Source organism: Uloborus diversus, chromosome 1, assembly GCF_026930045.1.
Source record: "Uloborus diversus isolate 005 chromosome 1, Udiv.v.3.1, whole genome shotgun sequence".
Lineage (NCBI taxonomy): Eukaryota > Metazoa > Arthropoda > Arachnida > Araneae > Uloboridae > Uloborus > Uloborus diversus.
Genome location: NC_072731.1, coordinates 155,192,105 through 155,217,538, shown reverse-complemented (window position 1 = coordinate 155,217,538; position 25,434 = coordinate 155,192,105). Strand labels below are relative to the sequence as shown.

At 31.8% G+C, this 25,434-nt stretch overlaps 1 protein-coding gene across 1 annotated transcript in view; it reads right to left on the bottom strand.

The window, feature by feature from the left end:
• Positions 1–9,656: 9,656 nt before the first annotated feature.
• LOC129222303 (transcriptional regulator ERG homolog) overlaps positions 9,657–25,434 on the bottom strand; it is a 68,139-nt gene continuing 52,361 nt past the window's right edge. Inside the window, exons 4-5 of the mRNA XM_054856793.1 lie at positions 14,594–14,641; positions 9,657–10,198 (exon numbers count right to left, since the gene is read on the bottom strand). Coding sequence (XP_054712768.1) covers positions 9,657–10,198; positions 14,594–14,641 — 590 coding nt within the window. The remainder of the gene's footprint in view (positions 10,199–14,593; positions 14,642–25,434) is intronic.

Sequence of the window (25,434 nt, the reverse complement as noted above, 5' to 3'; positions counted from 1 at the left end):
TTCCGACAAAATTTGCATGAAGAGTATGCCTTTTGTGCCTCCCCTCCCCTTCCCTGAAAAATATTCCAAAGGACATAACGGGAGATAGATCTAGAAAATACTTTATTCAACACAAATTTTTTTTAAGCAGCCGCCGATGGTGGCAACCTTGGCGTAAAAAGGCAAATGTTAATATTGATGTATAGAGAAAAAGATTGATTAAAACCATCGACAATTTTTTTTTAAGCAGCTGTCGAAGAAGTCAACATTGGCGTAAAAAGGCGAATGATAATATTGTTATATAGAGAAAAACATTGCTTAATACCGTCGCTAAATTGTCTAAGCAGCCGCCAAAGGCGGCAACCCTGGCGCAGAAAAGCGAATTGCGTAAAAAGGCGGACCAGCTGGTCGCCGCAGGCGGCTAGTCCATAATAAGATAATTGTTGGGTGAAAATCACAATTTTCATGAACAAATGAAATTAGCGTGGCGTCTATTCATGATTTAAAAAAAAAAGAAAAGAAAAAGAAGCGTGGTAAAAGCTTTGACAAAATATCTTCTCTGCAACAAACTCGTAAGAGTGCTCTGCTCCTAACGGGACTTAGTAAAATCCCATTTTTATAAATTACTAGTTGAAAGTTAAAACTATTTAAAATAACTTTTCAACTTTTCAAGTGGCAGTTCACTTACCTCGTAAAAACTTTTCTGCAGTTACTGCCGTTTACCTGTCTACGGCAGTATAACACTGGTAAACTACATTTTCAGTTTCATTTGCATAAGCTTTACAGTAATTTCTTTTCACTGTTAACATAGGCAGCTTATTTAGCTTAATATTGCATTACAATAAAACATACAACATGGATGCAATACTAAAAAATATAGATTAATATATTGCACATGCAATCCTTCTCAAAGCAAAAAATATTTTTTTTTAATATTTATTTTTCGAAAGCATAAAAATAAATAGCTATTAATTTTTTATTAAGAAGTATTTAAACGAACTTATTATAATGTTAAATAAATTGTTTTTTTAGTTTTTTAATTGTCTAATGAATTTTGTTTTGAAGCGAGTATATCAATTAATAAAAATTAAGCATAATAATGTCTTTATACAAATTTGTCAAAGTATTTTTCACATAATGCAGTTTATAAACTACTTTTAATAACTATGTGTTTCAGAAAATAAAAACAATTTATGTTAAAAACAGAAGCAAATGTTTTTTCATTGTGTTTTTAAGCAAATTAACCCTAATTTACCATTTTAACAGCCAATATGATACAATAGCCACAAAAGGTTTTATACGCTAATAAATTTTTACTAAATATGGTCGTAGATTTTCAGCTAAATTCTCTAATTTGGAAATTACTCTGAATGTCTAAGCAGAAACGAATAACATTCTACCGCAATTATGGTAGTTTTAAGACAGAACAAAGACTTTTGTAACTCTTGTTGTTAACTGGCCAGAAAAACAAGGAGAAAGAGAAAGAAAAAGCGCTAAGAAAGTGTTTCATTAATTATTTTCAAAACATTAAGTTCTGGAAACTTTATGGGGATCCTTAATGACCATTCCAAGAAATGGTAGACAATTAGCGTTGTGAGAAAGAGCATTATTTTTCTTTTACCTGTGTTGTAAACATAAACTAAATGTGTCTCAAATTACAAAACCGAAAATGAACTTTTCAAGCAAAGAATTCATGTTAGCCATGTGCTGTGTAAAAACGGTAACTAACAAACGATAATTAAGTCGTGGTGTTTCCTAATAATTCAGGGATACCTTTCCTTTTTGCACACTGCCCAGCTGAGGTTATTGAGTTTCAAGATTTATTTATTTACAACATGCGAATTAGCTAAGCTATACCGGAAAGTGCTTTTAAAAAGTGCAATTAAATTAATGTTTATGCTGAATACAGAGTAATAACAGGAACATGGTGTTAATTGGATAATAAAGAAAATACAAATACTTACTTCTCAATGCGTTCTTCTAAACACAGCATAAGATGGGTATGTCAAATAAGGCGATGTTGACAAATATGGCCAACACCATTTTTCTAGGTACTATAGCAAAAATGAGCTAGATCGTGATTTTATCATTATCAGAAGACCTAACTGATGCATTATCAACTATCAGTTTATTATCAACACTTAAAAGTGCAGCCACCGTTATTACAAAGAGAGTCTTCTCAAAATTGTCATGTCAAAATTGATCTTGTCACAAAAAAAAAATCTGATCTTACTTTACAGTAAGTTTTGTTTCTTCATGGTTCAATGTATTTTACCAGCATACAAAATGTTGTTTGTTCTACTAGAAAGCCTAATTTATGTAATTGACGAACTCAAAAAGAAAATGTCGCTGCGTACCGTCATTTTTTCCAGTGATTTGATAACCCTCAAAAAAGTAGAATGCAGCCTAATAAGGTCATGCTTGGCCTTATTAGAACTCTGGTGTCTTTTTTAAGATACTGAAGGATCGGGTGGAGATATGACCCTGTGCTACATATGTACGAACCAAAAAACAGAAAATAGCGACTTGTGAGTGCCCAAAATGGGACGATTGATTTTTCTCCTTTCCGTTGAAGTAAATATGGAATTTATGAAACTTTTCGGTTTAATATGTTATTATACTGACAATAAAGACTTTTTCGACTTTTTTAGTTTGTAGTGCTTTTTGGTGATTTTACAGAGTTGCTCTCATTGGGTACCCGTATCTCTAATAAGCTCAATTCGCAATTTTCTTAAATTGCCTCTAACGTAACTTAAACTTAAATTTTCCCATGGAATGATTTTTTTCTTAATTTTTGGAAAGCATTTGATGAATGTACAAGTATTGGAGTCAGTTGGTTCATAAATGAGCGAGATATTAGGTCTTGAACTGTAGATATGTTTTATTTGGTCAATTACCTTATCATTTATCTGCCTTCACGTAAATATATTTTGAAAAATCAACTAAAATTACAAAAAGGAATGAAAAGTTTTATTGATGAATAAATATTCACATGGACAGTAAAACATAAATCATCCAGCTTTTAATTTTTAAGTTATTATTAATGTTTTTATTATTGAACTTTAACAGAAAACATTTTCTTGATTATTAGCACCACATTCTTTCCAAAAAAGTAAAAAAAAAAAAAAAGCTTTGTGTTTTTATCTCTAAATTTCGTGTAAATTTTGTAGCAACGTTTAAAAAAATCTATACAGTACTATTGTTTATATTTTTATTTTTGGGGACTACTGAGTCGTGAAAGAAAAACAAGAGCAAAATACAAAACAAAAAAATATCTATTTACTCAACATTGACTCTACATTTGTGACCAAATTGCAAAATTTCAAATGCATCATATGTTTTGAAAACGATGATAAACGCAAAAAGTTGTTATAGAACAATGAATGGCTTATAATTTTAATGAGTGTAATCATCCTCAGGGAACGACCCTTTTTTTAGAGAGTGACGCTCAAAATGAATTTTAAGATCTCAAGAGAAACGTATGCCAAAATTTTCAAAAACAATTCCCTAATTCAGCTACTTTGAAAGGGTAATTAAAACAATTATTCCGTACTCATAACTAGTGGTACCCGCACGGCTTTGCCCATAGTAGAAAAATTAAAAAGTGATTTGATTCGCCTGTATATTTACAAATACTGGATGATGAATTTCTCGCCAATTTGCTATGTTCAGTTGCTTGCCCCTATTACGGTTCCACATTATGATAATTTGGTAATTTACTCGTTCACGTTGCGATGATTTGCTCGGTAAAATGTTCTTAAAATTATAATAGAAAAAGAACAAAATTGAATTTTTAAAAAATCGCTTCGAGATGCCCACCCCCATGCTGTAAACTAATTCTGTGAAAAATTTCATGAAAATCGGCAGAACGGTTTATTTTTATGATCACAAAGATCCTGACATATATCCAGACAGAGATCCAGAGAGACTTTCAGCTTTATTATTAGTAAACAAAAATGTTTGAATTAAATCATTTCTCAGATTAACAGCGACATTATTCTGTCATCTATTGAAACTTTACCCAAAATTAAGTGATTTTTAAGCGATTTGATCTGAAAGGATCATCATTTGAATTGACGTAAATGATATTTATACGCTTGTCATTCATTCAACTGACAAAGTGCTGCATCGAGAGTTACGCTCCCTGTAAATGAGCAGCATGTGCGTATAGCTTTGTTCACACCAATGAAAGAGATTTTACTAACAGAAGATTTTTAAGAGGTACATTTTTCATTTGGAGCCTATGCTTGTTGTCAACAAATTTGTATTTCCTTCTCAAGTGCGAGTAATTTGATGGATTGGTGAGAAGCATACTGATTATAGATCAGAGTATTATTGGTTACAGAAAAAGGAAAAAGAAGCAGTTAAAGGTTTAAGAAGCAGTGTACGAGCATTTTTATTTCCAATGGCAAAGTGCGTGATATGGAAGCTATATAAAATAAAAAAGCTACAGAAATTTGTGATAAAATGATGTCTTCGACGCATGCGCATTCTTGCAAACAAATATCCCTCTGTCTCAGATTTTTCCCGCATTGTAATGCTCCATCCAAAATGTTCTATGATGCTAGTGATGCAGTAACAGTTAAGTTGGTCGTGGCAGAACACCAATTCGAAACAGGTGCGAAGGCAAGCAATCATGTCCAGTAATTAGGCACAATGCCACCACGGCTGTGGATGAGGTCAGTCATGGACATTGACTTAAATAGTTTTATAAACAACTCTTTATGGAGGATTCATTACTACACATTAGGCCTTGATGGCGGTTCTAGTGTAAGTAATGATTAGCATGAGGATACATTTGAAAATTGAAAGATAAATTTAGTTTTGAAACCATAGAACCATGTATCCTCTCCAGCAAATCTACTTGTTAGCTGCTATTAACACCACAGGTTGTTTGAAATCCGTTTGAGGGTACCATAGATTTATTTCCTCTTGAACTGTTTCAGATAAGTTCGATAATGTATCCAAGCATGTTACAGGAAAATCAGAAGCTGTGTTATTTAAACAGCTATCTTCGAGTCAGGTATATTACAATCCCAATAAAAGTTAAGGCCCTTAAACAATTCTGCATTTCCAACGGCTGTTTGTACAGTTTTAATTGTTTGTAAATTTAGGATCGCATATTTTTTAGAATATTTTGAAACCGAATATGATAGTCTGACTACTCTTATTTTGAATCTTCCTGTTATTCTACTTACCTTTAATTCGTTCTATGAAAATTGAAAAAAATATTTATATTATTATAACTATGACTATTAACTAATATTAAAATTGCTACGCTAAGAAGACGGCGTTCTACACACTTGAAATTCACTCGACAAGAAAATGATGGTGTGATATGTAAATGATTAGATTTACAACGCAATCATGTAAAATTAGCTCAAATAGCACCCCCTACAATGTCTTTGTTTGAAAGAATTGAGTAGCAGAATTCTCACATTTAAACAGCATTTGGGCAATGTTTATGTGGAGAAAAGTTGCTGCAATACTTCGTGTATAAAGGACAAATGCTTACCAGTATTTTTTTGGCTTTGGTAGAGGTTTAATTATAGTTCACTGGGATTGAGATTTATTGCATCGCAGTATTGCTGCTGACATCGGTTTAGATCTTTTGACTGTCTGCAGAATATGAAATCGGTAGGTTCAGGAGGGTCATAAAAACACCGTGCTGTACCTCAGAGGGCTGAGATTACTAATCGTCATCGTGCCCGTGGAGTCTAAATGAATCATACAGCCACGTCACGAACCCCGCGTTAAGAGGCGGGGTGATTTGCAAGAAGCAAAAGTATGCACAAACATTTTTATCACATTTGAAGCAGCATGTTATGCCATATATGACGCAGCATGGTATGTCAAGAAATGGTATCAACTGCTATGGCTTCGGCCATCTTTGGCTCTCTTCCCGGCAAACAATGCTGTCAAACACGAGAGTGACAATCATGATGTTGCAAGCAAAGATGGTATTCGCCTGGAAACATGACGTCACGCCATTCCTGCTTCCAGGTTTGTCATGGATAACACCAGTAAAAGCGTTTCTGTCTGTGACGTAGCGTTAGACGTAGTCTAAGACATAGCCGTAAAGCTGACGTATCATGCTAATGCAAGTGGTGTAAAAATGTTAATAGAGACTCTTGTTGTCTTGTTGCAAATGGCTCCATTTCTTAACTCAGGCTCGCGGCGTGGCTGTATACAATCTATTTAGGTCCAACGGGAAAGATGTCCGTTATCTGCGTTATTAGTAACACCGGACCTCTGAGACTTTCAAACAACTTTTTAATGGTTCTCCTGAACCCGGCGGACATAGGATTTCAACTGATGCCAGCAGCAAAACTGCGTTACAACAAACTGCAATCCCAGTAGATCACGATTCAACTGCTATCAAAGTCAAAAACGTAGTGATAAGCATAAGTTTTAACAATTGCTCAAACCTTTTTTAAAAACTGAAATGCTGCTTAAAATTGTCTTTGTGTAACAAATTTGTGACCTGCAGCTGCATCCATCAATTTCTGGTTTTGCGTGCATGTAGTGAGTCAGCATTGCGACTCTATGTGCCACATGATTCTTGCTTCTTATCGCCCTATCTTTTAAGTTTTTCCCAAAAATTTAGACTCACCCTGTATATACCTGCTAATTTGAGCAAATTTTAAAAACGTTTATACCACTAAGTGGATTAACTGTTAAAATTTTCATGTTTTCGGTACTAACTAAAATATTTTAGACTTAATTGACTAACTGTTAAAATTTTGAAGATAACATTTAAAATTGACCAACTGTAAAAATGTTTCAGACTATTGGACCTTTTGTTAAAACTTTCAGTCTATTGGCCTGCATGACCAACATACTGGCATGGGACTGAAATTCTCAATATGCTACTTAAAACTGGAGACAGCAAAATTAATATTGTTAAAATTTAAAATTAGACATTTAATTTTTAAGTAAAGCTATACATTCAAAAGACTAATAGAAACACAGAAAGACGAAAAAAAAATTCCCTCTAAAAAAAAATAATTAACTATGACTTTAAATGTATAAACTTCAGTTGTGTCAGAAGGTCTATGTAACTGTTTGATCTCTTTTAGCCTTGATGTGCTTTTGATCATTTCTCTTTGTTTATTTAGATTTTAAATTCATTCCCTAATATATTAATACTATTATTTTTATTATAAATACTATTTTTGATGAACTGTTAGATCTGCTCTGACTTGCAATTTCAGGAAGGTGTTCGCAATAAATAGGTTCATAAGGTTCGCAAGCCTTATGAACTAAGATTAACCACATAAGAATTTAGGGAAAAGAAGAGCAACAAAATAAACATTTTCATTAAGATTTATTGGACAATATTTTACATATGTTGTCCCGTTGTTGACTAGATATAAATTTGACTAGAATATAAAAATTTTCATTGACTAGATTTTGTTAGGAACAATAAAAAACTGAATTATTTTGAAAACAATCATAAAATAAATGCATTAACAACAAATACATGTATCAACTAAAAAATCTCAAAACTCTTACAAATGGAAGGTAAATGCTAATAATAAATAAATTGGGTTTTCCGTAATACATATTTCATGCATTAACATTTTAATGGTCAATAACATGATGACAATCTTCACAATTTATGTAAAAACTCCATGAATATTATACCACATCTTTAAAGCTCTGTAAAAGAGGTTAATAAACATGACACAATTTTATTCAGAATCTATATCAAAGATTTAACGTGATATTACTCCCCTTTAAAATTTGAATAAAAATGATGAGCTTGATGTTATCCTTTTTTGCAAAACATGCACCAAATTTCAAAACTGTGTATCACACTTACGTTTATTGTACCAAAAAGAATCTTAATGTTTTTTGTTAAATGCATACCAATCGAATATGGAAGGGACATAGCCTTTATCATAACAAATGTTGCGTTTTTCAAAATGAAAAGACCGAGAACGCCATATCAAGTTTTTTAAAGTATGCCTAACAAAAACTTGAACTTGATTTTGAGTTTTTGAAATCAGTGCCGACAAAATTATGAGCATGATATATACAAGTAATATCACAATTACAATGAGTTAAAGTAGACTTTAAATGGCTGGTTTGACGTTCTAGTATCTCTTTCAGATGCGATTTAAATATATTATGAAGAATGTGTTCTCATGTTAACGTCAATAAAAGCGCAAAATTAAAAAATCACTGTTCAATGTTAATGCATAAAACAATATTGATACATGGCATTTAATTCGTTACTTAGTTGGGTTTAGTTTCTAGTGATTGCTAACGTATAATTAAGACGAAAAAAACGTATCTTATCTTTTAACACAAAAAGTAAACACTTGAATAGGTTATTTATTAAAAAAAAATTTCATGTTTTTATACTGTAATGTTTAAAAGCAGCACAGCATAACACTACGTTTCAGTAAATCATTTAAATGCTAATGAACTTTATGAGCAAAAGCAAAAAAAAAAAAAAAAATTGTAAGACAAAATTGTAAAATCTTTCCAATTTTATTATAATAGTTTCCCACTTTCTTAAAAGTTTAACTTAGTTCAAAATGTCTCGATATTGTTTTCAATGATTTGAAGTTTCATTATTTATTAAAAACTGTATAAGAATTAAAAAGCAGATATTACACTATAAAAAGATTATTTGTTTTTTAATTTAAAATTCAAAACTTTGTAAAATATTTTTGAAAATGTATTATCTTATTTTGCTCACGAGCTAATATTATGTTTCTCTTATTTTAATTTCCTGAGGTGCATTATTCTGAGTGAAATCACATGATTTATGTTCATGTATAGAAATTTTGAAACAAATAACTTATTTGTGTAAATAACTATAACATAAATTGCAATTTTTTTTGTGTCTTAAGAGAATCTTTAAAAAATATAAATGTATTTGTAAACATTCACAAATAAGGTTTTTTTGTTTGTAAACGAAATAAAAAAAGGAGTAATGATAACATAAATAACGAATGATAGCTATAATTTGACAATTAACGAATGATAAACCAGTTTTAGACTCCACTTTCAAAACAAAAACAAACAGAAGTATCAATACTATTTTGTCAAAACTATTTAAAAAAACCTTACACAACAACTGACCAGATTTAAATTTCAAGGGACATTTATCACAGAAAAAGTTATTTCTGTTTAAGTAAGTTAGTGTGAGAAATTTACATTTCGAAAAGCTCAGTAAAAGTACCTATCCTTCAAAATTCTCCTGATGTATAAAGTTTTCAATTCGTCAAAAGCACAGGAATAATTTGTTTGATAAAATCCATCTATCTCTGTCTTTATTGACACTTGAGTTTCTGATTCTTTTTTCAATCATGAGCTGCATTTCTTTTAGATTTCAAGTTTAAATGTTCGAAACGTACATTTTGTGAAATTCTTGCCATGATGAAGTCTCTCCTAAGTTGAAGAAGTTCCACCTTATGCTGTTGACAAAAGTCTGAAAAGGATTTTTCTTCGTCGTTCTGTTGGACAATGCCTTTATCAAATGGCTTCATCGTCCTTGAATACAATATCTTGAAGCACTGCCAACCTTTGGACAGAATTTTAGATGCAATTAGACTTCATATGGCATCTGCAGTGAACAAATCACTTTTGGTCATCGAAGGACCAATGGTAGAAAATAGCCAATCTGTAGACCATTCGGTCGACATGTGGCTCGGATGATGTTGTCATGCATAATGCGGATACGATCCGATGTGTGACGTCACATGACCTGGATGATGCGGCATCGTGTGAGTCGATGCAGCTGCAATGTTCGAATACAGATTGGCACTGGGATTTGTCCAGTAAGATGTCGGGGCTGGGAAAATGCTACCCGTCGTGGAAGGTATTCCCGTATGAGCCCCGACGAAGTTCAGTTTGGGACTGTGATGGTAGCCTGACATGAAAAGGTCCGACTGGTACTTGTAAGTAGGGTCTGCCGCAGTGGGCTGTGTTGCTTGTGCCAGACCCTGGAAATCAAATTTGTAGGCATAGCGTTTGCCGTGCACTTTGGTCATAATGTTCTTGTCGTAGTAGTATCGGAGGGCCCGACTCAGTTTATCGTAGTTCATGTTGGGCTTGCTTTTTCTCTCGCCCCACCTCCTGGCGACTTCGTCTGGATCTGTTAATTTGAATTCACCGTTGGTCCCTTCCCACGTAATGCAGTTCGCGTTGCTGCTGTCTGACAGGAGCTCCAAAAGGAACTGCCACAACTGAATTTGTCCACTTCCTAGAAGGGAAATAAAATAGAATTATTATGATAGAAAACCAATTTAAAATTCAGACAGCAAGAGGTATTGCAAAAGATAATAACACGACACATGTATGCAAACTTTCCTGTACATATATAAAATCAAGGATTTCTTGATTTGAAGAAGTTTTAAACGAGCAGTTTAAATATTAACAAGCAGTTTGAAACTGCTCGTAATGATTTTATGATTTGGCTAGAGTGATAGAACATAACGTTATAAAGTAGAAATACTGTATGACAAAGTAAAAATAAAGCTTACGAATTTAACATTGATTATGGTTTTTCTAACTTGCACACATTTGTACTAAAACGTGACTTTTAGCTAGTAATAATGCTGTTAATCACATTTTCTGGTACTTAGTTCTCCTCTATTTACCTCTGATGCGTTAATCTTAGATCGAGAAAGAAAGGCAGTGGAAGTATGTAAGAAGCTGTTGGAAGAATTGGTGTAACCAACTGTGGTAAAGGAATGAAGTTGATGAAAGGGAATGGGCCAAAATCGTGAAGGGAGGCGAATGTTTCTCAACAGTTATAGTGCTAGTGATGATATGAAAACACATTAACCAAATAGCGAAAGATAATTTTTGGCATTGATACTTTTTTTTCTTTATTTTTTTAGCAATATTTTGGGACATGCTGCTTTCAAAAGAACAGGGTTTTGTTTTATTTCTTTCTCGTTAGAATTCATAAAAAAGTTAATGAAAGAAATAAAATGCATTTTGAACTAAATGATTGAAGTATGCTGAACTTGGAAATTTTTGGGCATTGATTAATATCTCATGGTCCGTCATAGAATCCTCCCGTCATTAAAAACTAAATATCACCTTTTTTTTTGTTATTTTTTAAAAATTTATTTCTAGATTTTTTTTTTTTTTTTGCTAAATTTGATTTATTGACAGACCTGATATCATTAGTGGCTGACAAAGCTGCTGATTTCTTTATTATATGCCTTATTATCACCTGGTTAAGTTCCGGAATGAGAAATTTCATTCAGGTTCTTAGTAGTTGATAACGGTTTTACACTGCTAATTCCAGGTTCTACATGCTGTAGGTTGGTTTGAGAGTGGATATGATTAGTAGGTACTTCTTTTGATTTATTTGCCTCCTCTTGTGTTGTGTTTTTAATACCAGCCCTTACCTGTCCGCCAATACATAAACAAATGATCACGAAGAACATTGTTGTTAAGAAAAAATATCATAGCATTAACTAAACCGTAAAAACTTTTCCAGTAATATAAAAGTCAGTAACATGGTAGAATAAGACATTTTTAGATAAAGTTCAGTTTTAGTAATAGCGGTATCCCTCAAAGAAAACTGCAGGTATCACATATCATACGGCTCAGAAGCCACACAACATGGTTGCCTGTCCTTGTAATGTTGAATGGTGTATTCATTCATATAGTACTCTATGCAAAACTTTGCACTTAGTTCTGACCTCAAAATCATGTATGGATACGATACTTGAAGAAGACATTTTTTTTTTAGTCTAAGCTAATAAAAGTTTCGATAGGAAAATTATGCACTTAATTCAAAATAAAGATTGCACAGCAAAAGATAACCATTAGTACCTATTTACTTGTTAAAAAAATCTCGTTTTTCACCTGTACTGTGCGTCTGACAGCATTCCATCAATAATTACAAGAAATGCAAGTGACACGGCGATTACCCCCCTGGTTTATCGGACTCAAAGAATACTCAAAAGTTCTAACATGTTTTCGATGAATTAAAACTTTACTCTGCAAAGAGCCATCAACTTTCTCAAAATGAGTGGAGGCATTAATAAATATCATTTTTCAAAAATTTCACAGAAAAGAACTTACAAATAATGAAATAAAAACGGATGATCTAGGAGGAATAAACGACATTAGACCATTAAAAACCAACAAATAAAAGTTGGCATAAATGTCCTCTCCGGAACTAACACTTTTCAAATTAAAAACAAGAAGTTCTTTAAAAAGAAAAATGCGCATTGACGAATGACCGAATCAGAGATTATGAACTAAAAAGGGTTACTATCATTTATATAAAAATATTTAAATACGTACTTTTTTCATTTGTTCAAAATTTGTACATTATGTTATTAATTCTTCTATGTGCAAAATATAATTTTTGTTCAAATCATTCTGATAAACATTATTCATTTTATGAGATCATTGAGAAACTTTGATAAAAATAAACTTTCTTGGTTATCTTGAAACGACAATCTGAAATTATTTATGCATTTTGAATCAAGAAATATTTTTTTACAAAATTATGTATCAAATATATTAGTTTAAACATCGTAAGCTTACAGCTTCTGTTGCAACGGAAAAAATTTAAACTTTCAATCAAAATGTATTTTCCAAATTTTTTTTAGTCCCCGCATGGCAGGAGTAGATATCGGCTCTTATTTTATAAATCATACAACGTTTTACTTGGAATGGTGAACAGAGACCACTAAAATAGTCTTCCAAAATCTTTTGTTATTCCAATCTCGGTTTCAAACACAAACAAATATGCTATTGCAACCAATTTTATATGAAGCGCTAGATTTTCGTTCAAGATATTCTAGTAGCTGAGCGGGACCCGGTTTCAGTCCTTCGCACTTACAGCATGGCCCCTTGACCTTTTAATGCGAACAGAAAACATCTCAACCACCCTCCCTAACTTCATCTCAAAGAGAGGGAGCTGGAGATACTCAGTGGTGGTGGGCAAAGAGGCCTTAAGCCTAATGACACCGAGCAGAGCGAAAATTGCGGCGACATCACGAAGGCAGGACACGTGACGACATGTAGAGACAATTAGCGGCCATCAGGCACCCCTGTCTGCACCCCCAGAGAGTCCTCCAAGGGAGATAAGACAAAGGACTCCCGGCGAAAGAAGGGATCTTTTCATTTTGTGGATCTTTTCAGGCTTAGCTGAGGGAAGTAGTCACTAAGAAGCATTAGAGATGTGTGACTTACTTAATAGGAGGTTGAGCGACTTGGCGACCGTCTGGTTTTGGGTTGGAAGTTTGACCATTGTTCTGAATGCCTTTTAATTCGAATTGTTTTGGTGGTTTAATTGACTATTCTAGCTCTTTGAAGTCAAAGACGTGCTTGACTATACTTAAGCATTTCCTCTCGGCTAACGAGTAAATTTTTGCAAAATGGATGAAAATTTGACCCCTTTTCCACACCTCATGTAATGCTACGTTGTAAAATCTAAATAAAAAAAATTTAAATGCGATCCAAAAAGTGCACCAGTGTGCAAGTTTCGATCTTAGTTTATTGTTACATTATTAACATAAAGAGCAATTGTTTGATAATACATTGCTAAAAGATAAATATATTTTTTAATTCTCTCTTTTTCTCTTATACTACAATAGTCACTTCACAATAATTTCGTGTTACCATTCATAACGAACTGAAATCAGTTCACAACTGATTACTTTGTTTTTCGCCCCCCCCCCCAGTCTTATAATTCCATCTTTATCCTAATATTGAATCCAGCATCTTGGCCCCAACTCAATAATGTAAACATTTTATCATCCTACTACAACAAATATAAAAAGAGGACTACTTCATATGACGTAAACTTCTCAATTTTTTGTTTCATTAACGGCATCGACCTTCTGATTTTAGGCGATAATTGCAGGAAAAGGTCAGGACAATGTCTATTTGTTAACATTTTGTGGAAGTTTTGAATCTCCAGAAATGTTAGAAGACCTTATTGTAAAGAGCTTTAATTTCTTAAGTATACAAAACTACGAATTAACACAATATTTCTTTGAGTAAATGCCTGTTTTTTGCTATAAATTTTTTTGAGATTTCAAAGCAAGTTTGTTATTAATTTAATAACTGATAAATACATGTATCAGATACTAAAGCGAAAGGAAAACTAAAAGAAGTAAATAATTTTAATTATTTTTTTTCGGTATTTTTCCTCATCATTTAATTTTATATTGAATTTTAAAGCTCCCCCCCCCTGCACCTGGGAAGAAAAAGTAACGGAAAGCTAAAATTGAGTTTAATAGTGTATGTTACTCATCCCTGAATAATTTAACATTAACGTGTTACAAATTAAGTAAAAAAGCCAATTTTATTTTCTTTCTCAATGATTTCGGTAAAATATCAGAAAAACAATTCATATTTATTGCTCTGTAATATGCAAGATACATATTCGTTAAGTAAATAATAATAATAATAATAATAATCATTGTTATTATTATTATTATTTCTATTATTACTATTATTTACATTTAATAATAATAATAATAATAATAATAATAATAATAATAATAATAATTGCTATTATTCTTATTGTTTTTGTTGTCATTTATTATCACTATTATTATTATTATTATTAATATTATTAATAGAAATGGGGAAATATTTTTAGATAGCAAACATTTACCTGAAGTAGCTAGCCTACTGCTGGTGGGTCCAAACATTTGATAGGGATCTGTAATAAAAAAAGGAAAAAATTACTTTAGGACTGTACATATGTTTTTTTCTGAAAGCTGCTAAGAAAAGGAGAAAACAGCATTACGCTTCAGCTCAATTCGTATATCCCTCCATCTACGCAAGATACGCGAAAGAGAAATATACAACTAGCACTTCTTTCCTTTAAATGCATTGTAGTAATGAGATCTCTCGGATGAACTATCTACGTCTACACAGTATTAAAGCATTAAATTTCAAAAACAACAGCATTCTCACATAGTTCATATTTTTCTTGTTATGCTACTCATTCTTCTCATCATACTGAAGTAGCAAGGACAGCTACAAGACAGCAATCGACTCTAGTAACTGCCTTTGGAGTTTGGTAATAGAAGATTAAATACGTTTTGTACTTGAAAGTTATTTTTGATATATTGAATGTATTAAAAATAATGCACTTGTGCACTATTAAAAGTAGGTATTGGAAACCAGCATTAGGAACAAGCACTATAATATTTTATACTCTGTATAAACCTGCGTTAGAATCAACTTTTTTTTCTATTTACTAAACAGGTACAACAAAGTAATATTCTCAAATATAGGAAACCGACGCTGTAAAACTGAACCTGTTTTTAATGGAATTATATTTTCTAAAACAGCATTATAGGGGAAAACATTTTTAATATAATAAAATGATGGATAACTCGGAAAAACAAACTTTTTACTGAAGTCATCAAAATGTCGTGTGTACTGTGAGCTTTCGTGACCAGAAATAATTTTTTGGGCATTAATTTTCTGATCAACATTTCAGAGTTCAAATTTACATCGCGAATTCAAAAAAATCGTTACTTTTTGATTTTTGCCACTCGAGAATGTTCACTATTATAGCTTATTTAAAAACAGGTTGAAAATGAGCATTTATCGAATTGGAAGTATAAAAGAAGAAAATGAAAAAACTTTTTTTTTAGAAATATTTTGGCCGTGTGGTGTCTTGCTACAGAAAAAAAAGAAACTTTCCGCCCTTGTTCACGGAAATTAATTCCTGAAATCATACATTGGAGTAGTATTTCTGAAAAAGAAATATAGTTTTTAATTTTTAATTAAACCTTTGGAAGCATTAATCTTAAAAAACCTCATACAATGATTTTAAAAAAAAGTTATTTATAACAAAGTTTATAATAACTTGGTATCACTTGCATAATGAATAATTAATCATTGAAGTTAGGTAATAAGACTTTTATTGATTCGTCATTTTAAAATATTTTTTAAATAAATAGTTATACATGATACTTATACGTATTGATAATTATTTTTCGATATTTGTGAAACATTATTTTTTATTTCATTTTAATATACTATTACTAATTTTATCTTTGTAATTACTATTTTTGTATTTAAAAAAAATATTTTTTTTACTCCGTAATGAATAAATAATCACTATATTTGTATAGTAAGAGTTTTATTATTTGTTAAATTTGCAGTTTTAACTACAGTTTAATGTAGTTTTATTTATTCATTTCGTTGTTTGACTCAACGTTTTTTTTTTTTTTTTTTTTCAGTTTCATCATTTACAAAATAAATTACCCATCGCTTAAAAACACTACAACAGTAACTAAAAATCATAACTATTAATAAAAAAGTACTTTCAAATCATTTCAACCGCAATGAAATTACCATAAATATGTATACTTTTTCCATTGACCTAAACCCACATTTCACCTCCAATCCAATAACCCACTTGCTCTCTCCCCTCGTTTAATATATATCTATATTTTCCAGAGTCTGGATTTGCAAGCATAGCCCGCGGGCTTGACTGACATTTGAGCGGCGCAGAGCATACGGTAACCGTCATGGTAGAATATTAATACTCATATGCGGCATAAGAGTGTAACATCAATATTAGCCATACGCTCCATGTCGGCTTAGCATAACGACTTGTCGTGTTTATTTGGCCGTAACGCCCTCTATTCCATGATCTAAGAGATGCCATTCGTGACGTTGAAATAAATACATGGAAGCAGACGAGAGCTATTTTGGGATTGAAGTTGGATACCTTTTTACAGACGATGCGTATACGAAAGAATAGGGTGGGCTTTTTTGGAAGTATTTAAAGTTATTGATTCCGCTCGTTTGTGTGTGTGTTTCGAAGTAAAGTGACTGCAGAATTGTATTTTCAACCAAATATAAATTAGAAAATACGTCATGATACATGGCTAGAAATTGTAACATTTTGAGATATTTAAAATATAAAGAAAACAGTAAGAGTACTCGAAACTGAATTCTTCAAAAAAAATTAATTTAGTTTCAAAATATTTTTGTTTGATTTTAGTGTCATTTAATTTTCTACAGTATTGGGATCATCAGACAAAAAGCTTTTCGGGTTCTGCCGTTGATGAAATAAAAAAAAAAAAGATGATGGAGATTGCCAAACTTTAGATTTAAAATTAAAGAAAAGAAGCAGAAAAAAAAAGAAAATGCTCATACCATACCGTAAAAAAACGTGATAATAATGGGATTATTAAAAGTAGAGTAAAAAGAAAGAAATAAAAAAAACAGAAGAGTGTTAATTGTGTTCAGAATTTAAAGATAATGAGAAATGGTGAACGAAACGGATAAACCAATGTAGAATTTTACTTCGTTACAGTCGATTAAAAATATCTCGATTTCTTTCCGTAAAGGACGTTATTTTGGTTATCTGAAACAAATGAAATTTGTAAGGTAACAATTTCTAAGTTGAGTGCTTGTAGAATGCTGATGTGAATATATAGAAGAGTTTTTTGACGTTCTGTAAACCCTTGCAAAGTGCTTTTTTTTCTCGGTCAGCTCATGGCTGTCCAATATATATAAAGAATAAATATTGAAACCCATATCACATGAAATACATAAGGGTAAAACGCATGAGACGTAAAATATAATGTTAAAAATAGAATTCAAGAAATATATTTAATTTGCTCCAGTTGATTGAAATTTAATAGTTATGTTTGAAAAATATTATACATTGCTTAAAAATTTTAAAAAGAAATAGAAAAGGCAGTGCATAAGTAATCAGGTATTAAGTACAAATATTAAGTAAATTACTTTTTAGTACGTAAAATAAGGTAAATACTCTCAACTGTAGTAAGAATTTTGCAAAAATAATGCAAATGCAATCGATAGCCAATTTACCATATGAATACAAAGTCAGCAATTTTGTTTTTACTCGATGAATGCAAATGAATAAAAGTAAAAATGTCGCCAAATCAATATGTCATTCATAGTTCACAGCAAATTCGGTTTTATTTTGATAGAATGTATGTTTGAATTCAGAAGAATTCACTCCTTATAATAACAAAATAATAATAATATTAATACTATTTATAAAATAAAAGGTAAATTTTAAACTGATTTTAGAAAGAATAAAACAACAGCACAACCATTTGCAATTCTTGAAATTGTATCCGCTAACTTACGGTTAATTTTAAAATTAACCAAAGAAGTAAAACAGTTCGTTTTATGCAGACAAAGTAGATGTCTCATTGGACAAGTAACGTTAAGTCCTACTTAAGTGGGTCGGTCCTGGTTTTACCTCTTTCAGCAGCCATTAGCTGGAGACTGCAGCGCCTCCTACAATTTGTTTGAAGTGAGAATTTAAATTTGCACGCGAGAATTGAAATTCATAATAAATTTATCCGAATTGCACAGAGAAAAAAATAAAACATTTGAATAACATTTTTAGAATTACTTTAAATAAGGTAGAGGAGTTTACTCACTAAAAGAATTCATTCAAATGGGATTAAAAGGCACAATCGAACGACGCTCTTTTTCTTTTCTTTCTTTCTTTTTTTTTTTTTTTGTTTACTTCTCGCTATACCAAATACGACAAATATATTTCTTGGTCCTTATAAATACTGAAATCGTTCTTCTATTAGGCTTAGAGCTTATTGAGATCTAAGCCTAATTTGTATCTTGTGTAACAGATACAAATATCCTAAAGCAATTTGTATCTTGCGTAACAAATTGTGATTTCAGTTTGAAGGAAGTAAAAGACTACCTGTTGATAGATTAACTTTTGCACAAAATAATTTTTTATGGAAAACTCTTCATAATCAAATGTTGTTAATGTAAAATGTCATCGAATGCGTCAAATTTACTAAATATACGAATCAATGTGATAAAAACATCACCTTCACAAAGGTCATAGCATAAGCATAGATATTTAAAGTTTTGCTAATCACATGTATTACATATAATGCTTCATAATGGCACTTAAACATGGCTGTGTTATTCATAAACTCCCTTTATGCACCCGTATTTAGCTCTTCCCGAAACAAAACCTTGCTTTTGTGCCGCGGAGGGAAAAAATGCAAGCTTATCAATACCAACTCCAACAACTAAATATGTACTTCCGCAGTGTTTACGAGGAGACTCGGCAATTTCAATGCAAGAAAGTGAACAATGGAAGAATTGAGAAGAAAAATAGCCGCCCTCGCAAACAAATGTCTTCGTTCGACGCACATTAACAGAGGAAAAATTTGACTAATGATTGCTGTTTCAAGCAGTTCCGAAATCTTAGCATAAGGACGATTGAAGCATTCTATTAAGGCTCATAACTCATGCCGAGGCTCAGGGGGTGCATTCACAAACCGTGGAGAAATCATTTTGTCTAATTAGATAAACGGAAGCTTGATGCTGAATTTTTTAAATTCCTCTTGAAGAATTTTAGAGTCCCTTTAGTTAAGTATCTTCAAAATTCATTTTGTTCTTCGTTTTGCTATGTTGTTCAATATCGCGTATAATAATGAATATTGCATGTATCCCCAATCCTGATTGGCAATAATTAGCTCTGGTTCGTTTATCATGCAATTTATGTAGTATAAACATTCAGAATATTTACACTATGATACATACTTATGCAATTGAAAGTTTTTATTTATTTATGAACAGCAACAACATTATTACTATATTCGTATAATAAGTTAAGTTTTTTGACAAAATTTCTTGGATGGTCATTTGGAAAGCTATATCCAGAAATATATCCAATGAGGATGAGGGATGAGGAATTAAGTTAAAGAAAACTTAGTTTAGACTTTTGAACTTTTAACAATATTATGTATAGGTATTGCTTCAAGATTTAGTTATTAAAGTATCTTTAGTGATTAATTGAGTAACAGTACTGCTGCTGTTTTAAAATTTCCTGATAGGGTAGTCCAATCAGTAAATGATCATTTACCAGGGAATGAACACTTCGAATTTTTAGCCAACTTTATTGTAACATTGATAACAAGATAATGTAAATATTGTTCCAAGATTTAGTTATATTAAGTGGTAACAACCAAATGAGCACCAGAGTTAATTTCAAAAAACACGTAATAGAGTAGTCCAACCTGTGACTGAATGCCACTCCCTCCCTAAATAAATGAACATTTCGTAATTTTCCGTCATATTTATTGTATTTTTGTTAACAATGTTACACAAATATTGCTCCAAGATTTAGTTATTTTATTCAAGTAGGTTTAACATCTAAATGAGCACCAGTGATAATTTAAAAGCTAATTATAGGGTAGTCCGACCAGTGTACGAAAACCTATCAGTGAATGAACAATTCGTTTTTTCTTTTAAAAAATAAGGTTTTTTTTTCTTACTTGAATTGGCAAAAGTAACTACCTTCTATACAATTCCAAAAAGAAAATGACGGGAAAATTTGTGTTTGTCCAATAATTTGGCTTTTTCATTCACTGGGATGTTGGAATTTTTTACTCTAAACCCCTTAAAAATCATGAAGCAGTTCCGTGGAAAGTTTTATCTTAATAATTATACATCTTGATAAAAATGTTTTTAATGTCGTGCACCCAATGCTTCAGATTTTAACGATATTTAATCCTAAAACGTAAAATCTTGCTTAAGGGTTTAATCACTGGTCAAACTACTTTATTGAAACATAAAAATATCAGCTAAGACCAGAATTAAACGAGCTTACATCCACATCAGTTTAAAAAAAAAAAAAAAATTACGACTTATTTTTTTACTTTTATCTTGGACTCCATTTTAAAGGTTCATTTTTTCCCACCAAACAAACTGTAACTCTTTTATGCAATAAGAAAACCAGTAGTGATAAAGAATAAAATTTAAAGCGATTCTCTCGAGCTTTTTGATATTAAATAACTTTAGCAGTTTAAGCATTAGGCTTTAAAGGTATTCAGTAAATTTCAGCTATAAATTTTTTTTTTACAGAATCAATGTTTAACTACTAGAGTAATTTAAATTCAATGATTCATTTTAGATGCACAATCCTTATTTTGAGGTTAGCTCTTGATTTCACTACGCAATCGTTTAAGCACCTAAGGCTAAAACAGTTTTTTCCCTTTAATATTGTAATCATGCATGATTTCGAAGTCAAAACGAATTTAGGGCGTGTATGACGTGATGTTTGTTTGGATACGTCATTTTTCTTTGCGATGGCAGGTATGTATGGTGTGCTACTTTTGCATAGTACAAGATACAGCACTGCGCTCAATATACAATATAATGCCTCTGTTAGTAAAATTTAAATTTATTTAGCCGTCTCTTATTTTACTGGGTTATTGAACATTTGAAGGATCTGATTAATATATTGAACTTCCGCTTCTTTTTCTTAACTACAACCAGCTTCCGGCCATTCGCTTTAGGCATTGTGGACAATGAAGTACTCACACAAGGCACAATAGGAGACCAATTCATAAAGTGAAATACCAATCAACCAAATTTAAAGAAGGTAAAAAAAATAATTTAAAAATAACAAAGAAGATACAATCTAATTTTGAATTAGGTAAAAAATCTCATGACGTTTCACCGGATCTTGATGAATGTTTAAATAGTATCAAAAATACCACGCCAAAAGCAACAAAAAGAGGAGGGAGAGAACAATGTGAGAAGGCGAAGACGATGCAAGCAATGATAACAATGAGCCGTTTGTGCAAGCAAAGTGACATACATAACTTTGCAGGAAAAAATCAGAGAACTACTATAAAAAGAGAAAGTTGCATCATGTGTCGAATGCAGCTACATGAAGACCAACTGTCCACAACCCAATTGAACATACATAATTTTGCTTGAAAACTTTGCAGATGAATCCTTGCTTGAATCGATGCTTTGCTTGAATACTTCGGCTATTTCTGTATGTATGTTTCCCAAGTTTTAGTTACCAAACTTTTTATTTACTTTTTGCAGATGGAGCTAAAATTGTAGCTGGTCGTTTTCACAAATCTGTACCTCAAAACCAGAAAGCCGTGAGTCACACTATGGTGATTTTACAGGAGAGTAGAAAATTTTTTTCTGGTGCATCTAAAGGATGGGACGCGGATTTGTTTTTAAGAATTACATTCACATGGCTCGATGCGGATTAGGTTTCTACATACAGTGTTCTAATAAACAAAAAATCGCAATTTCTGGACTTGCCTAAGTCTGGCTATAAGGTACATATATGTAACTAATCTCTTTTTACAGTGATTTTTTCTTTTAAACTTAGCATACAAGCATATACCCCTTCACGTTTGTATTGGGAAGTTCCATATATCTTATACTTGGATCAGAAAAGAAAGTAATCGATTACAACCTAGAAGTAACAAAACTAACGAAAAAATTGAAGTAAATTTTTGCTGAACTCTGATCGTGCATTGAATTCCCGGAATCGGTGTCAGAAGGTCTTCAAACATTAAGATTCCAACAAAGTACAACCCCCTTCTCTGGAAAACAGCGCCAGCTAACGAAGTGGAAAACACATCGAGGTCCCATCGCAGACTGTCTCCATGTGTTGACTTTTTTGTGTATTTCCTGGCATCCCCCAATATGTCGTCAAGAAGCCGGATACAATCCATGAATCATTCCCAGCTCTTTGCGCTCGGGATACCTCTTGCCTTGTTGCGAGCGAGATATATTAATGGCGGCGGAGGCAGCTTTTGTCTTCTCTTGCCCTTCAGCCACGACGTGGAATGTTTTAAGGTGAACTGAGCGGAGAACGAGGTTTTTCCGTTTGTTGTTATTTTCTAGGGATTTCTAAGGAGGGCCTTTTCTTTCGAAAATATCAAATGCTAGAAAGTGAAAAAAAGAAACCAAAGAATACTCAGGGATTTTTTTTAAAAAAGCTATTAAAATTCCCTTCGCTGGAGGTTTTCTGTGAAAAATTTTACATTGCCGTATTCTGAATATTCCATCAGCGTTAAGCGTTCAAATCGTGAGTTTAAGATAAATTGTATTGAAAAATTCAAATACCGTTTGCACAAAACGTGACATAAAACATTACCAACAGTTTCAGAAAAAAAATCTTAAGAGAAAGGGATTGCATTAATCATTTTATCTGAATTATATTTATGTTCACTGGGTTTTAATTTAACTTTTTTACGCACTTTAAAAAAATTATTGCGTAGAAATCAAGTTGAAGAAATTTTATGTAGTTCAGTCTTCATTTAAGAGAGTGTATGCATGTCGAATTCATACTCAGCTTAAATATATATACTTTTTGGGTGCAAACGTAATAGAAATATATTCAAGCAGCATTACTAAATCAAACAGCACTTCAATCATTGAAAATTTTAGCACTTTCAGAATAGACAATTGCAAACTATTGCTACTGAAAAATTTCGTCATTTCCGTGGCTCTTTCTAATAGAGTCTAGAGTAGACATGCAAAATTATTTATAAGTCTCAACACCTAACTATTCCATTTAAAAAGTATACGCACACATCCCCCAAAATAGTAAATTCTTATCTTCAGTTCCGATTCAATTGGTTCTCTATTATTCTTTTCCCATTTCTCGATAGTTTAATTTAATTCGCTATGTCAAAATTTTTTCCGTCTGCACTGTTAAAAATCATCTGCTTAGAAATGAAAACATTTATCTTCTTATATTTTTCGAGGCTGTTTCGTCTTTGAAACAAGTAAATGACAAGTTTAAATTCAAGTAAGCAGACCATCCCAAAAATACTGCAATCACAGAAAAGACAGCGGGAGTTGAATTTATCAGTTTTTCACTGCAGACTTCTATATGTTGTGAAAAATATTTTTTGCTCCCAGTTAAAAGATTAACTGAACATATTTCTAAAGTGCATCGGATTCAGTTCGATTGCGGCCTGTCCAGACTGTTTAAGCTCCCAACGGGAGCGAATAAGTCCATGGACTACTTAGCTTTGCAAGAATTACAGGCGAGCAAAATACCATACTCACGAATGGTACAAGTGCTTATTTTTGAGACATTCGTATTCTCACACCAATTCGATATGATCTTTTTTTTTTTTTTTTTTTGAAGCATCCCTATTCTCAGAAATGATACCATCTGTAATTATTTCTGAGTAGAGCGGTTTTTCAAAAATGAGAAAATGGTGAATCGTTTTTGAGAAGAGTATTTTTCAAAAGTAAGAACTCTTGCTTTTTAATTCTAAGTCAAATTGTCTCGGAGCCATTTTGAGTAAGTGCTGTTCTCAAAAATAAGCGATTTTGTCTCAGTTTTAAGAAATCTGTTTTAACAGTGTGTTTAGCAAAATATTTTAGTTACGTAAAAAATTATGCCCCCCGCCCCTAATTTACTTCTCATTTAATGTATTTCATAATATTTTTTCACCTAAAAATACAAAAACCGAGATATTTCTTTAATCTCTTTCTTCAAAAAATCCTTAAATATGAACAAAGCAAGACCAATTTAAGTCAGACATAAAGGAGACTTTATGCATCAAATTCAATGTCTGTCCTTCATCTTCATTTCATTTTCAAAGTAAAGAGTCGTTTTGACCCATAACAGCTCTTGTGTGTTTTTATCGAGAGGATATTTAATTTGCACATTGCTGAAGTTGATTTTGCTTTTTACTTGGTGCTTACACAAAGTGCTAAAGTTCTTTAAGGTTTACTTTGTGCGACGTGCAGTACGTATACCTCAAAACACTGATTTTTAACAGATCATTTTGCACAGCATTATTTTCAAAATTACAGAATTTAATCCGAACTGCAAAGTTAAAATTAATCCAAATCTACAATTCCGGACAGAATTTAGTTTCAATGCTTGAATTCGAAGTTTAAAACATACTTAATTACCGTATCATATTCTTTTCATAACATATCGTATCTTTTTTGGTCCATTCAATGCAATAAACTGTGTAACTTTGTGAATCAAGACAATTATTTAAAAGCAGAACATGATTTACTGTTGATAGTTTTGAAGAACAACAAATGCTTAGAAAAGATACGGGCCCAATGAACTTTTAAAGCAAAACTAAAGTTGGGTAAAACCTAATAATGCAGCATTGTGAATCTAATCACAGCATTACGACTCTAACAGGTTTGGTTTTCCCCCAACTATAGTTTCTGTTCCAACAATTTCTGGTTCTAGTTGCAAGGTAAAAAAATCATTTACTTTGGATGCTTATTTTGTTTGTTTTTAGTTTGTAATATCACAAACTAAAATAGCTTCACAAAGTACTTATACAAGTGTTCAATAGCACATACTTTAAAGTACATATTTGTTAAAAACAAAGTATAACTAGCACACCCAACATGTCAAGGTTATTTTTTATCATTTTTTTTTACTTTAAAAAAATAAACACGTCGTAGTAATAGGGTGAGTAAAATATTGATTTTTAAACAGAAACACTATACAATCCTACATATAACTAATTATGAACATTATATATTAAAATCAATCAACTTAATTTTTATTGCATACTACTTTCGTTCCATTCAAGTTAATTTAACTTACTAAATTATTAAGTTATTTTTTTTCTTCTTTTTTTTATTTATGAATTGGGCTTTTAAGCACGTAAGTAACAAAAAAAATGCTTGAAATTTGTGTTTTTAAACATTCGATTCTACCAA